This window comes from Grammomys surdaster, unplaced genomic scaffold (genome assembly GCF_004785775.1).
Source record: "Grammomys surdaster isolate TR1022 unplaced genomic scaffold, NIH_TR_1.0 126313, whole genome shotgun sequence".
Lineage (NCBI taxonomy): Eukaryota > Metazoa > Chordata > Mammalia > Rodentia > Muridae > Grammomys > Grammomys surdaster.
The window spans coordinates 6,176,055-6,189,806 of NW_021621113.1; the positions used below are offsets into that span (position 1 = coordinate 6,176,055).

Sequence of the window (13,752 nt, forward strand, 5' to 3'; positions counted from 1 at the left end):
TTAGACTTAAAACTTTATTTCCTGCCAGGGAGCCCCTTATAAAGGAGCCTGTGGAGCAGGGGGAGGGAGGCTGCACTGGACCCATTGTAGCAACCGGAAGCAGATCCAGCCAATCAGGTGGCACTAGTTGCTCTGACAAGTTACATTTTGGACCTAAAGAGTTCTATCCCCAGCATGAGGACTCCTGGGCTGGAAACAAGTGGGGTTCATGTTACCTGATTTGCAGGGGACCCACTCTGCACATAATTGTCATTCCCGAGATCAGTGGTGATGAGGCGCACTACGCTAGTGCAGCTCTAGCAGACACACACACACAGAGCCCAGCCAGCCCACCCAGTCCACTCGAGGCCAGCAGAGAAGGTTCCAAGCCTCTTGGCGTGCAGCACTTCTAACACCACATCCTACTCTGGGACACGACTGCCAGCCAGAAAACAGCCTCAAATCCACCTCTTGACACTGCTTTTCCATATGGGTGCTTGTCCTCACTGTGCCCTGGGCATGGCAAGAGCAGCCCAGTGATGGCGGCAGGAAATGCTCTAAAGGAAGGAAGGCCTTCCCAGGATGGCGAAGCCACAAAGGTGAGGTCTCAGGCCCAGGGAGAGAGGACAAGGAGGCTTTGAGTGATGCATCGCCTCATCAGGTGCTCAACATCAGCACTTCTGTCCCAAGTCCTGACCCTACTTCCAACCCAGGAGGCAACACTGCCTAAGGGTGGGGAAGAAAGAATTGGGACCAAAAGGGGCAAGTGGCAGGGCCCTCCTGGGGGCCTGGTAGGCTTAGACCATGTGAAAGCCATCACCGCAGATTGAAGACAAGACTGACGGTCAGAATAATACCCAGGAGGAGGACAAAGGGCAGCCAGGTCTTCACAAAGGCTCCAACACTGACAGGGGAGAAGAGCACAGGGCCAGGGTCAGGTGAGCACAGCTATGGCCCAGAAACCCTCTTTCTCCAACCCTGACACCATTTAGGTCCCTAGGGCTTCCTGGAACTTATCCTTCAACTTGGTCAGCACAGGGACGGGGCCTGGGCTGATGAATACTATGGAGGCCATTAAAGATGCCAATGGGCAGAGTCTCACTGATCTACAAGCACTCCTGACCAGTTTCAGCTGAGGACGGATCCGCAAAGATGGTAATGAATGTCAGCACACGAGACATGGCTACTCATACGGTAGGAGCTGGTCAGGGCCTGAACTCAACCCTGTCTCAGGCCTGTGTTATGTTCTTTTCTTGGGGGGGGGGTCTCTAAAGCCTTAGAGACACAGAAGTACCCTCAAGAGTTTCCCTTCCAGAAGCTCTGGATAAGTATAATTAAGAACAAGGTTGGGGAAGGGCTGGAGAGATGGCTCAGCAATTGAGGGCACTGTCTGCTCTTCCAGAGGACTAGGGTTTAAATCCCAGCATCCACATGGGAAGCTCACAACTGTAACGCCAAGATCTGACACTCACATAGACATATATGCAGGCAAAACACCAATGCATATAAAATAAAGGTAAATATTAAAAAAAAAAAAAAAGAACAAAGTTGGGGTAGAGGCAGCAGCTCAAGTGTAAAATGTTTGTTTTGGAGACAGGGTTTCTGTTTCCAGGTTGTCCTGGAACTCACTCTGTAGACTAGGCTGGCCTCTAACTCAGAAATCCACCTGCCTCTGCCTCCCAAGTGCTGAGATTAAAAGCACCACCACACCCCGCATGTGAGATGGTTTCTAAGTTTGGGGTCTGCTGCAGGATAAAGGGAATTTACCCAACCTGAGTTCTTAGTGTGGGCTGGGAAGAATGTCTTAACCCTCACTGGTCCTGAGGCTGTGGCTTCAAAAGCCTCCCCTTACTGTCTAGAAGCCTGCCTCTGACAAAGCTGGCAGGGGAGGAGCCTATGGAGGTGGGCCACACTATCCTATCCAAGAGGATCCACGCTCCTCTGAGCATCTGTAGACTCATAGCTTCCCTAGAAGCCAGAGCCACTGCAGTCCTTTACCAGGGCCAGCGGTAGCCCAGCACCCAGCAGTGAGCAAGTGACAAGTCAACTAGGACCCATGTGGCAGGACTGTGGTGCAGCCACTTTGCTCTCTACCAGGAACTGAGTGGCTCTAGAACCTCAGTTTCTGTTCCAATTGTCCCTAGTGACTGAAGGAATCCAGTGACAGCCTTTCCAGGATCCTTGGGAGAGCGGCCTGAGTGAGCCTGCAGGTTGAAGACAGCTCACCTGACATACTTCCCATAAATCAGGCAGAAGAAGCAGAGTGTCACCATGTTCCAGTTGGTGCTGTTGTTGTACCGCATCAGGTTCAGGGCCAAAGCCACATGTGAGTGGCAGTTGTCACAGCAGAGATTGTGCTGGAGACACAAGTGCAGCTGGGTCAGGGTGGGGGTGGGGCGGGGACACACGGACCCTGAGCCCAGTCCCCACCTACCATGCGGTGCTTGTACTCTTCAGAGGCATCGTGCACAGCCGTGTCCCACGCGTTGGGCCCACTAGTATATACCTGTCCGGGATCCAATTTCCAGAACCTGAAGGGGAAGGGGGGTTGTTCTTGGCACTGGCTCAGCCCCGTTGCAGCTTTCAACTTTATGAATGTTCTCTGTGAGGGATGCCCAAGGCTGTGGGTGATGGGGGGAACCAGGTCCAGGCCTAGTGTAGTGTGGCTACTTCCTCCCAACTGAAACATTCTCTTCTGAAGGGAAGAGGGGAGCTTCTGAGACTAACTCCTGAAACAAGAGTCTCAAGGCCCTTTCCCAGGGTTCTGTAAGTTGTAACAACTGTAAATTCAGGGAGGGTTACAAAGCTTGATTTGAGTACAACCAGTGTCCAAGCTGGGGTGAACAATCTGTTCACTTGCCCCCAGGAAGTGACACATCAGCAGACAATAACCAAGCAAGACCAGAGTGGTCTGGATGTTTGTCTCCCTATTCTGTTGAAATCTTAACCCCAGAGGAACTAACTTCCTTTGTGGGTGGGAAGGCCTGAGAGACCCTCATTCCTTTCTTCATGTGGTGGGACCACAAGGCACGTCATCCTGGCCCTCCTAGTCTCCAAAGAGGTGACACGTTTGTTGCTGATGACCCACCCACTCAAAGGTATTTGTCATGGGAACTTGAGTGGATGAGAACGGGAACCCCGAGTCTGGGCTGATGGAAGAGGGTTAGGGCAGCGCTGGAGGCTGGGCAACGGCCTAAATAAGGTGGAAAGCATAAACTCTGCAGTATGTCCCAGTAATTAGTGGCTGAGCAACCCTGGAGGGCTCAGGAGAAAACAAGGTGACAGGGACGAGACTGGCAGGAGCTACTGTCACTCTGAGTTGCTTTCCGGCCCTCCAAACAGAAAGCTGTAATGGCGCACAAGCAGCCGCTAACTCCGTAAGTGGTCTGCTTCCCAAGGCCAGCCTGGTCTCCATAGACTGATCCAGGATAGCCAGGGCTACACGGAAAGACCCTGTCTCAATATGTATAGAGAGGTGATATTTCTTGGGGTGTTCCCAAGGGGAGGCAGTACTCCAGGCTACACAGGAAGACAAACTTGGCTGTAAGACCAGCTTTGGTGCTTCCTAACTGTGTGACGTTGCCCGGGATCCATGCCTTCCTTTACTCCTGTGCCACAGGGTTGAAAACACAAGCTCTCAGAGAAGATCAATAGGCTACAAGACGACACCTAGACAGGGAGTAGCTCTAGGTGCTTGGTCCAGGGCACTCAGGGTGCTGGCTCCTGCTGGGCCTCACAGGCCTGGCCTGTTGCTCTGAGCAGGAGGAGCCTGTCTCTGGCTAGACACAAAGGGACTCACTTACTTGGCAGGCTTTCCAAAGGCCATGTTGTCTTCCTGTTGAGAGACAAGAGCAGAAGTCAGTGGAGAAACTACACCAGTCTGCTAAGGACCCTGGGTCAGCGGCTGAAGGGCAGTGTCTTAGAAGGGGTGGCAGGGTTGTGACACAGCAGGGCACTGGTAGGGTCCCAGCAGCTGCTCTGTGGAAAGAAGGCAGCATGAGCGTACAGGGCCTCTTCTCATGTCCTCAGGGCAGCCTCTGGGCTTTCATCATGAGCAGGTCTCCTTCATGTAACACCAACTCTCCGACCTCTCAGCACCACAGTGACAGTCTACTGAGGCCTGCAGTGGGACACCTTTAGTGCAGGTAACAGGCTGTGGAGCACAGAACTTTCATGTGAGGGAGAGACTATGGGGAGTCCTATACTCCTTATGTAACACATAACACACACACACACACACACGCGCACGCAAAACATAATCTCTCTCTATATTGAGACAGGGTCTCTCAGTGTAGCCCTGGCTGTTCTGGATCTGTCTATGGAGACCAGGCTACTCTGCCAGCTTTGTTTTGTTTTATTTTTTGAGGCAGAGTCCAACTCTGCTTTTTTGTTTTGTTTTTCAGGACAGAGTTTCTCTGTATAGCCCTGGCTGTCCTGGAACTCACTCTGTAGACCAGGCTGGCCTTGAACTGAGAGGTCCACCTGCCTCTGCCATCCAAGTGTTGGGATTAAAGGCGTGCGCCACCACTGCCCAGACAGAGTCCAACTCTGTACCCAACATTGACCTGGAACTGACTATGTAGCTCAGGCTAGCCATGAACACTTGGTACTCCTCCTACATCAGATTCCCAATCCTGGGATGAGAGGTGTGGAGCATTATGCTTAGCTAGTCAACGTATTAAGTGCACAGCAACAGGCCTTGTCCTGTTAGGATGGTCCTAACAACTACTAACACAAAGAGGCCATGTTGTCACCTCTTCAGCTCCAGCCACCTGAAAATAGGCATATGCATGTGCTCACTGACAAAGCCCCCTGGACTAGTGTCCACCCATCCCTAAAAAGGTTTGACCACACAGTGGTTCATTCTAAATCTCCACCATGGGAACCAGGTCAGCCTCCCCTGTCCCCCAACCATGGCTCCCACCTTCTGAAGGTCCAGAGATGTGGTTCCAGGATGATCTGACTCCACTCTTGCCTCTAACCCCTACCCATGTCTTGGTACCCAGGGACGGGGACAGAGGGCTGAACCTGTTACTTAAGATTCCTCTGGCCACACTGTCCTCTTGGCCTGTCCTGGAGGCAAGAGAAGGAAATGGGTCAAACACTGGAGAGGGGCAGAAGGCTAGGGCCCGGGCTGAGAGTTATGTGTGACATCCTGGGCCCAGGCCAGCCTTCTATGTGAGCCTGGAGTCTCTTCAGGACAGGGCAAACTAGAGACTCACCGAAACAAAATAGGGGCCGGCGAAGTCCCGAATGACTCCTGTGGATGTGCAGATGCCCATGTGGCCAATGATGGGGAAGAACCACCTGTAGAAGAACACAAACAGCAAAAGGACAGAGCTGAGGTCTGTCATCCAGTTAGGTGATGCTACAAAAAGGCATGTGAAACAGTGGTCCATGGTGAGTAACAGCAGGGAGGTCCCCAGGGCTACCACTAAAAGGACAGGACCACCACGTGCAGGACAGGGTGCAGAGCAGCCGGATCTCTGCTAGGCAGATGAAACTCCTCTCCCAGAGAACTGTCAGGCACTGTGAGCTCTGCCTCAGCAGCTCTGCTCTGAGGATGTACAGAAACACACACAGTCCCTGCAGTGCCTGCTTCACGATAGACGAGGTCCTGGGTTTGAACCCAGGACTGTAAAAGGTAAAAATCCTCACTGAACTGTGCTCTTTCTTTTTTTTTGGTTTTTTCGAGACAGGGTTTCACTGTGTAGCCCTGGCTGTCCTGGAACTCACTCTGTAGACCAGGCTGGCCTCAAACTCAGAAATCCACCTGCCTCTGCCTCCCAAGTGCTGGGATTAAAGGTGTGTGCCACCACCGCCCGGCCTGAAGTGTGCTCTTAAAAGGTGTACCTTTTACTGGGGCTGGAGAGATTGCTCAGAAGTTAAGAACATTGACTGCTCTTCCAGAGGTTCCGAGTTCAATTCCCAGCAACCACATGGTGGCTCACAACCATCTGTAATGGGATCTGATACCTTCTTCTGGGGTGTCTGAAGACAGCTACAGCGTACTCACATACATAAAATAAATATATCTTAAAAAAAAAAAAAAGATGTACCTTTAGGGGGCTGGAGAGATGGCTCAGTGGTTAAGAGCACTGGCTGCTCTTCTAGGGGACCTGGATTCAAACCCCAAACCTCCACATGGCAGCTCACAACCATCTGGCCTTTGTGGGCACTAGGCAGGTGTATTGCACAGACATATATGCGAGCAAAATACCCATATACATGAAATAAAAAATATATATGCATATATATGTATATATACACACACAAATACATATATACATACACACCTTTTTGTTTTATGTAAATGATCTCAAAGTGAATTTTTTTTTTTTTTTTTTTTTGGTTTTTTGAGACAAGGTTTCTCTGTATAGCCCTGGCTGTCCTGGAACTCACTCTGTAGACCAGGCTGGCCTCGAACTCAGAAATCCGCCTGCCTCTGCCTCCCAAGTGCTGGGAGTAAAGGCGTGCGCCACCACTGCCCATCTTCAAAGTGAATTTTTAAAAAAAAGACAACAAAACTCAACAGAGCTGGACATGGCTGGTATATGCCTGTAATTTCAGCACTCGACCTTGTCTACATAGTGAGACTCTGTCTCAAAACAAACAAACAAACCCAAACCCCCAAAACAATGGGAGTGGAGATGGCTTAGCCATTAAGAGCATTTGTTGTTCTTGCAGAAGACCTGGGTTCAGTTCCCAGCACTCACATGATAGATAGCTCAACATTCTGTCACTTCAATTTCACAGAATGTGACACCCTATTCTGACCTCCGTGGGCACCAGGCCTATATGCAGTGTGCAGATATACATGCAGTCAAAACACCCATAGATACAAAAATAACATTCTCTAAAAACAACCCACACTACACACACACACACGCACACGCACACGCACACACACAGAGACAGAGAGAGAGAGAGAGAGAGAGAGAAAGGGAAAGAGAGAGAAAGAGGGGGGGGAGAAACAAAACCGGCACAGCCTTGCAACAGTCGTATGTAACAATGAAAAGCACACTGCTGCTACATACGACATAGACAGGAAGAAAGCCTTATAATAGAAAGAATATAAAATGGAGTACTGTTCTGTGTTCCAGAAAAGACAAGACAAGCCTATGGGGCTGGCAAATGATCAGCAGTGAGGGTGGCTGCCACCATGCCTGATGACCCGGTTCCATCCCTGGGACTCACATGGTAGAAGGGGAAAACAACTCCATGATGAAGCTGTCCTCTGACCTCCACATGTGCACTGTGACACACTCACTCCTCTACACACACACACACATTAATAAAATGTCAAATTAATAATAAAATGTGTTGTGCATGTGTCTGCATGTGGGTATGTAAAGGGTGCTCACAAGTATTGGACCCCACTGGGGCTGGACTTAAGGGGCTGTCAGCCACCTGACACAGGTGCTGGGTCCTCTGTAACAGTACAGGTCTTAGCTGCTCACTGTTTCTCCAGCCCATAAGTTGAAAAAGAAAGAAAACCATAAATGCTTCCCTGAACTGTATGCCTAAGATTTGTGCAGCTTATAATATGTAAGTAACCCTTCAAGAAGGAAGTTTAAGAACAGGGTAGGACATGTAGGGCTGCTAAGATGGCTCAGAAAGTAAGGTGCTCTGTACATAGCCCAAATAGGGGTTGAGGGGCTTGTTGAGAAGGCAGGAGGAGGCCAGTGTAGAGGTTACTGCTCAAGTCCCAGCCCCAGATAACAGTCTTGACTAGAGAATCATAGGTGATTCTCTGCTGAGCCGTTTTGCCAGCCTCTGGTTTATAGCCATAGGTTTGTCTTGTCTGTAAAAGAAAGAGATTTTCTTTTTTTCAAGAGTAATCCCTGCTTATGTAAACACTTGTATATCTGTGTGTGCAGTGTGCGGCATGAGTGCAGGTGCCTGCAGAGGCCAAAAGAAAGCATCTGATCCCCTGCAGCAGGAGTTCTAAGTTGTGAGCCACAGGATGCTGTGCTGGGAACCGAATCTAGGTCCTCTGCAGGAGCAGTGTGGGCTCTTAACCACTGAGCCAGCTCTCCAGCTTGTCCCTAGACTTTAAGAGCTGGATCCCTGGCAGCCTCCCCCACCATCACAATCCCATCTTCACACACAAGCAGCCATAGATGGAGCCCCAGATCCATCAGCCTCCTTTATTTTCTTCATCATATTCATGCGCTAAAGCTCATCAACTGGCCATTTCTCCTCACTAAATCCTTACACTCCATGAAAACACAGTGTCTCCTTTACTGCTGTAGCTTCTAAGATGGTGCCTGGCTCTGCACATAGCTCCAAATTCCCTATGTATTTGTCAGCAGAACAAGGACAAACGATCCATCGTATTTAACAAGAGTAGAGGGGTGTAGCTGGATAGGAGGAATACCTTCCAACATTCTACAGCATAGTAATGTACTATAACTGACAATTGTAGATTTCAAATGAGCCAAGAGAGGATTCTGATCTTTCCAACCCAGAGAAATGACAGCTGAGATAATGGATAACATGGTTCATTCTGACCTGATCGTTACATTCTACCTGTGTATGATGTGTACGCACAACCTTGGGTGTTGCTTTGCCTTCTACCTTGTGACAGGATCTCACTGCTGTGTACTCTAGGCTAGCTGCCTGTGAACTTCTGGGAAGTCTCCTGTGTCTGCCATGTCACCTCAGGAGCACTGGGACTACAGGACCACTCCCATTCCACCTTTGCATGGGTTCTGGGGACTTGAACTCAGGTCTTGATGTTTGTGAGGTAAGCACTTTGCACATCCATTTAATTGGAATATTGAAAAGTCACACTGTACCCCAAACACACATTAGATTGCTCTATATGCCAATTGGGGAGGGGGGGAAGTAAACTCAGCAGAGGCAGGATCTCTGAGTTCAAGGACAGCCTGGTCTACATAGTGAATTCCGGGGCAGCCAAGACTACATAGAGATCCTGTCTCAAAACCAAAAAAAAAAAAAAAAAAAAAAAAAAGTAGTCTGGTTTTGAGCAGGCTAGAGCAGTTTCTTCATTTCCACCTTTCTGCAGAGCAACGAGGACTTTGCTGAGGGGCTACTGCCCAGCCCATGTAGAACGCTGCTCACATGTGGGGTGCTCAGTGATGCTGAGGTGCTTGGTGAACAGTTGCTACCTGACTGACAGAAGGCAAGCAGCTGAGAATCCACAGCGAACATAGGACAGACACCAAGAACTCTAGGAAACAGCTCCTCTGGCTTCTTAGAGAACCCAGTCCCATCTCTTTGTGATCCAGATTCCTTCCAACTGTCAGGGGACCTGGCTTTGAGCAGTACTTTGTCTATATCATGGCTGATGGCTGATGGAACTGGGGATGAAGGTTGGAGACAACACTGAAGTCTGTCCTAGCAAAGCCTAGGGAAGCAACTCTCGACGCAGCTCGTCAGCTTCCCAAAGACGAGCTCCCAAGCTAGGGTAACTGCTGTCTCTTCTGACCTAGGACAAAAGTGGTCCTCAGTAATGGTTTAGCCAATGTGTTAGTTGCTCATCCTGGAATCTTGCCTCAATATCTGCTTTCAGATATTGATACAGGTTGATGTAAGGACTGGATGACTGTGTATGAAATGTTTAGCTGTTCTTATTAGTAGCAGCAGCTATTACTAAGAGGTGGAGAGGTCTTGGACTCAGTTTCCTCCTCTGACCTCCTTGTCACAGACATGAGAGTTCCTCGCATCTGCCCCTACATCTGTAAGCACCTTCAGCAACATCACATAACTATATCATTACAAAAGTTAATTTGTCCCCTGTCCTTTCTGCTGAGGGGCAAGCCCTGTCAGGAACAGTCTTACTCACGTTGGTCTTATGAATACAGATCTGAAGAGAACCGAGACGGAAGCTACTTCTACCCTACACAATGGGGAACTGAGTGTTTCCACCTCACGCTCCACCATTTCTCAGCAGAGGACTGTGACACGATATTTTTGAAAATGAAACGCTGCAAATGGTTTACTTTATTTATTTATTTATTTATTTATTTATTTTTGGTTTTTCGAGACAGGGTTTCTCTGTGTAGCCCTGGCTGTCCTGGAACTCACTCTGTAGACCAGGCTGTCCTCGAACTCAGAAATCCGCCTGCCTCTGCCTCCCAAGTGCTGGGAGTAAAGGCATGCGCCACCACCGCCCGGCAATGGTTCACTTTATAAAGGCAGCTGTTGCCGGGTCTGATGACCTGAGCTTGACTCACACTGAGCAGCAGGAGACAACCAACTCCTGAACGTTGCCCTCTCTCCACCACAGTGCTCCTACACACACGAGCTAAGTTTAAAAAGAAATGAGAAGGCCAACACGTCCAGCGTGACTGGTTTCCACACAAACGACATAGCCACCTGAGTACCCAGCCGCTTTCACAGTGACAGGTCATTCTCTTCACAGCTCTACCCCACCTGGAGCCCTCCCGTCAGTCACTTATTTACCAGCTACCCCTCCCTTCAATGCTTGAGAACAAGGGACAGGCCTTGCACTGCACACCAGACATCTAGGCTTTACCACCTGCAACTACAGACCACAAGGAGTCAGTTAGCAAACATGTTAGAGGAACATTTAATGAATTAACAAGCGTACATTGGAAGGTTTTTTTTTTTTTAATTTTATTGGATTCAGTGTCTAATTCTGGATCCCTAGACTGGACTTTCCTCTGCTGCCTGGGATGGCCTCAAAACTGTCAGGGACCTTCCTACCTTAATCTCTCTCTGAACAATGGTGTGAGGCAAAGACTCAAGTCTTTGATTTTTTTCTTTTATCATTTGTCTAGTTTTACTTAAATAAATGTTTTGCCCGTGTGTATGTATGTATGTACGTATGTACGTATGTATGTACGTACGTATGTGCACTGTATGCTTGCTCTGTGCCCATCAGTTCTCCTGGAACTGGAGTTACAGATGGCTGTATACCACTGCGAGGGCTCTGGGAATTGAACACAGGTTTGCAAGAGCAACAAGTGCTCTTAACCACAAGTCAATGCTTTAGGTCCCAGCCCAACCCCCATTTTGGCTTTGCCTGCTGAGAGACGGGAAGACAGATGTCTGCCATCTCTATGCAGAGTCCCCCCTTACTTTTTGAGACAGTATCTCTCACTGACTTGACAAGACCAGGTAGCTAGCAAGCTCAGAGATGCTCCCACCTCCCCTTCCTTGGCTCTAGGACTTCAGGCAATGCACTGCTGCAAGACGGTTTTTGCAGGGGATCCAAACTCAGGTTATTTACACAGAAAGCACTTTACTGACTGAGCCATGTACCCAGATGTAAGTAGTGTTACATAAGTAAAAAAATTAGGGTCATTGGATGGATTAAGTAGTAGTATACACCTGTAGTCCCAGAACATGGACGTCTGAGGCAGGGGGAACAGGAGTTCAAAGTCAGGGTGGGTTACTCAATAAATACCAGGCCAGCCTGGGCTACATATCAAGATCTCATCTCAAAACCAGTACAATAAATACAAAACCAAAAGATTAACGTGATTTTAAGATCAGAAACATTTAAGGCTAATAATGAGTCCTTATCCACACAGCTTGGCGCTGTTTGTTCGGTTGGTTGTATTTTTTTGTTTGTTTGTTTCAGATTGGGTCTCACTATGCATGCCTGGCTGGCCTGGAATTCCTACCATATAGTTTAGGCTGCCCTCCAACTCACAGACATCTGCTTGCCTCTGCCTCCAAGTGCTATGGTTACAAGTGTGGATCACCACGTGGTGGCTGGTTTTGATAGAGAAAAAAATGAGAGATACTATACCACAGCTGAAAGACGAGTTATACAGTCAGTGAACTAACTGGCTGCCGAGTATCTTCTGGCTGGGGTAGTCAACTGACCAAGACAATGTTACAAGAAACTCGGCCTCACCGTGGGGGTAAGAGGATTTCTACTTCAGAAAACTAAGCTTGTAAACTGTCCAGACCCTTAGGACTAAGGTAGGAGGGCGGTAAGCTGCATTTTTCCAGGGGGAGGCAGTCACCTAGGTAGCTGGTACTGCTTTGCAACTCAGATGATGTAGGAAGCAAACGCTAGCATGGACCTCCCAATGCTGACATTCCATGAACCAGTGTGGCCTCAACCAAACTCTCACTTTTGCTTCTAAAGGCAAAACATCTTGTGCATAGCAGATAACAAGTACGCACTCATTTGCTCAATGAGTGAAACAAACAAACAAACAAACAAAAACGGCGAATGAATGAAGATGGATAATGGTCTTTTCTGTACGCTTGCAGTTTAAGGGCGTTCTAATTACCTGATCTTTGTTGCTAATCTACACTTAAGTCTCCTCCCCAGTTAGATAAGGGGGAACCAGGGCCGGAAATATGCCCCACATTCAAGGGGACCGCGCACTTCACAGGTGACAGGGGTTCTAGGGGACCAGGGGCCAGCCTGGCTCGGAGTAAGGGTTATTGCAAGTCTGGGAAAAAAGCTAGAATGGCACACCGAAGGATGCTTGGGCCCTTCGCGACTTCGCGGCAACACCGGAAGAGACTCACGTGAGCACCGGGATGGGTGTCCATACCACGCAGTAGGGGAAGCGGCTCCGCTCCACGTCCATGACGACGCCACCGGACCCGTGGTACTGCTTCATGTCCGTCTCGGCCCCCGTCGGCGTTTCTACTTCCGCCATCCGAGGAGGGGGCGGCGGCTGCTGTAACAGGAGCGGAGAACTCCCTTCCGCTTCCGCCATCCTGAGCGCGCCCCGCTCGGGAAGGCCGGCCGAGGCGCCACTCGCCCCTGTGTCGTCACTTCCGGGAGGTGGGGAGTCCGCTTTGTTGATCTTCCCTCCGGGAATTGGAGCTTTGTCCTTCTGGGCCCCGCTAGTTTAGGCTCTTTCCTGCTTTTGTAGGGAACATTTACGTGGACCTCAGGAAGCTCTCAGTCTATCCCTAGCCACAACCAATCACCAACCGCGGTTCGGTATGCGGGCACGAGGCGCAGGCACTATTTATTGATCACTTTTTTTTTTTTTTTTTTTTGGTTTTTCGAGACAGGGTTTCTCTGTATAGCCCTGGCTGTCCTGGAACTCACTCTGTATACCAGGCTAGCTTCGAACTCTCTAACTCAGAAATCCGCCTGCCTCTGCCTCCCAAGTGCTGGGATTAAAGGCCTGCACCACCACCGCCCAGCCTTATTGATCACTTCTTAGGTGCCAAGCACTTGATATTTATTGTTATTACTGTCCATAAACAGATTAGACATACAAATTTAGTTGTTTTCCCCAGGTTACAAATCAGAGACGAAAGCTCTTAGAAATGAAGTGAGCTACGATTCAAACACAAGTCTTTTTAGATTTCCTTTGCCCTTTTTAGTCTGTGGCATGAGTCTGTTACATGAAGGTGTAAAGGAAAGTCAAACTAAAATCTTGATGTGTATGTGAGAGAGACACAGGCAGCGTTATGAGAATACTGATGTTTGTTTGCCTTGGGCCTGAGGAGGGCACATATGCAGAGGTGCCAAGACAGGAAACTTGAGGTCACTATGTGCAGTAGAGAATATCATCCAAGACTTAGGTAAATCCCTTTATTGTTGTTTTGGAGCCTATGTCTGATGGATTCATAAAAAGATAAAGAGATAAAGAGTATGTTCTGTGGGTGTGTGGAGAGGTATAGGGGAAGGGGATGTCTCAGCGGGCCCATGCCAAGGCATCTCTTCCCCCTGAGGGACCAGTCACACAACAGTATAGCATAGAATAGAGTTTATTCAGGGCATGGGGAGGGGAGCCAGGAGGGTAGTAGAGGCAGAGAGAGAGAGAGAGAGAGAGAGAGAGAGAGAGAGAGAGAGAG

The 13,752-nt window shown here is 49.1% G+C and overlaps 1 protein-coding gene across 1 annotated transcript; it reads right to left on the bottom strand.

The window, feature by feature from the left end:
* Tmem222 (transmembrane protein 222) lies at nucleotides 1-12,716 on the bottom strand. Its single transcript, XM_028759905.1, has 6 exons — nucleotides 12,463-12,716; nucleotides 5,202-5,286; nucleotides 3,783-3,814; nucleotides 2,414-2,510; nucleotides 2,206-2,336; nucleotides 1-883 (listed from the first exon to the last, which is right to left on the bottom strand). Exons 1-6 carry the CDS (start codon nucleotides 12,654-12,656, stop codon nucleotides 796-798), a joined length of 627 nt encoding a protein of 208 aa, XP_028615738.1. The 5' UTR covers nucleotides 12,657-12,716; the 3' UTR covers nucleotides 1-795.
* Between the last annotated feature and the right edge of the window lie 1,036 nt (nucleotides 12,717-13,752).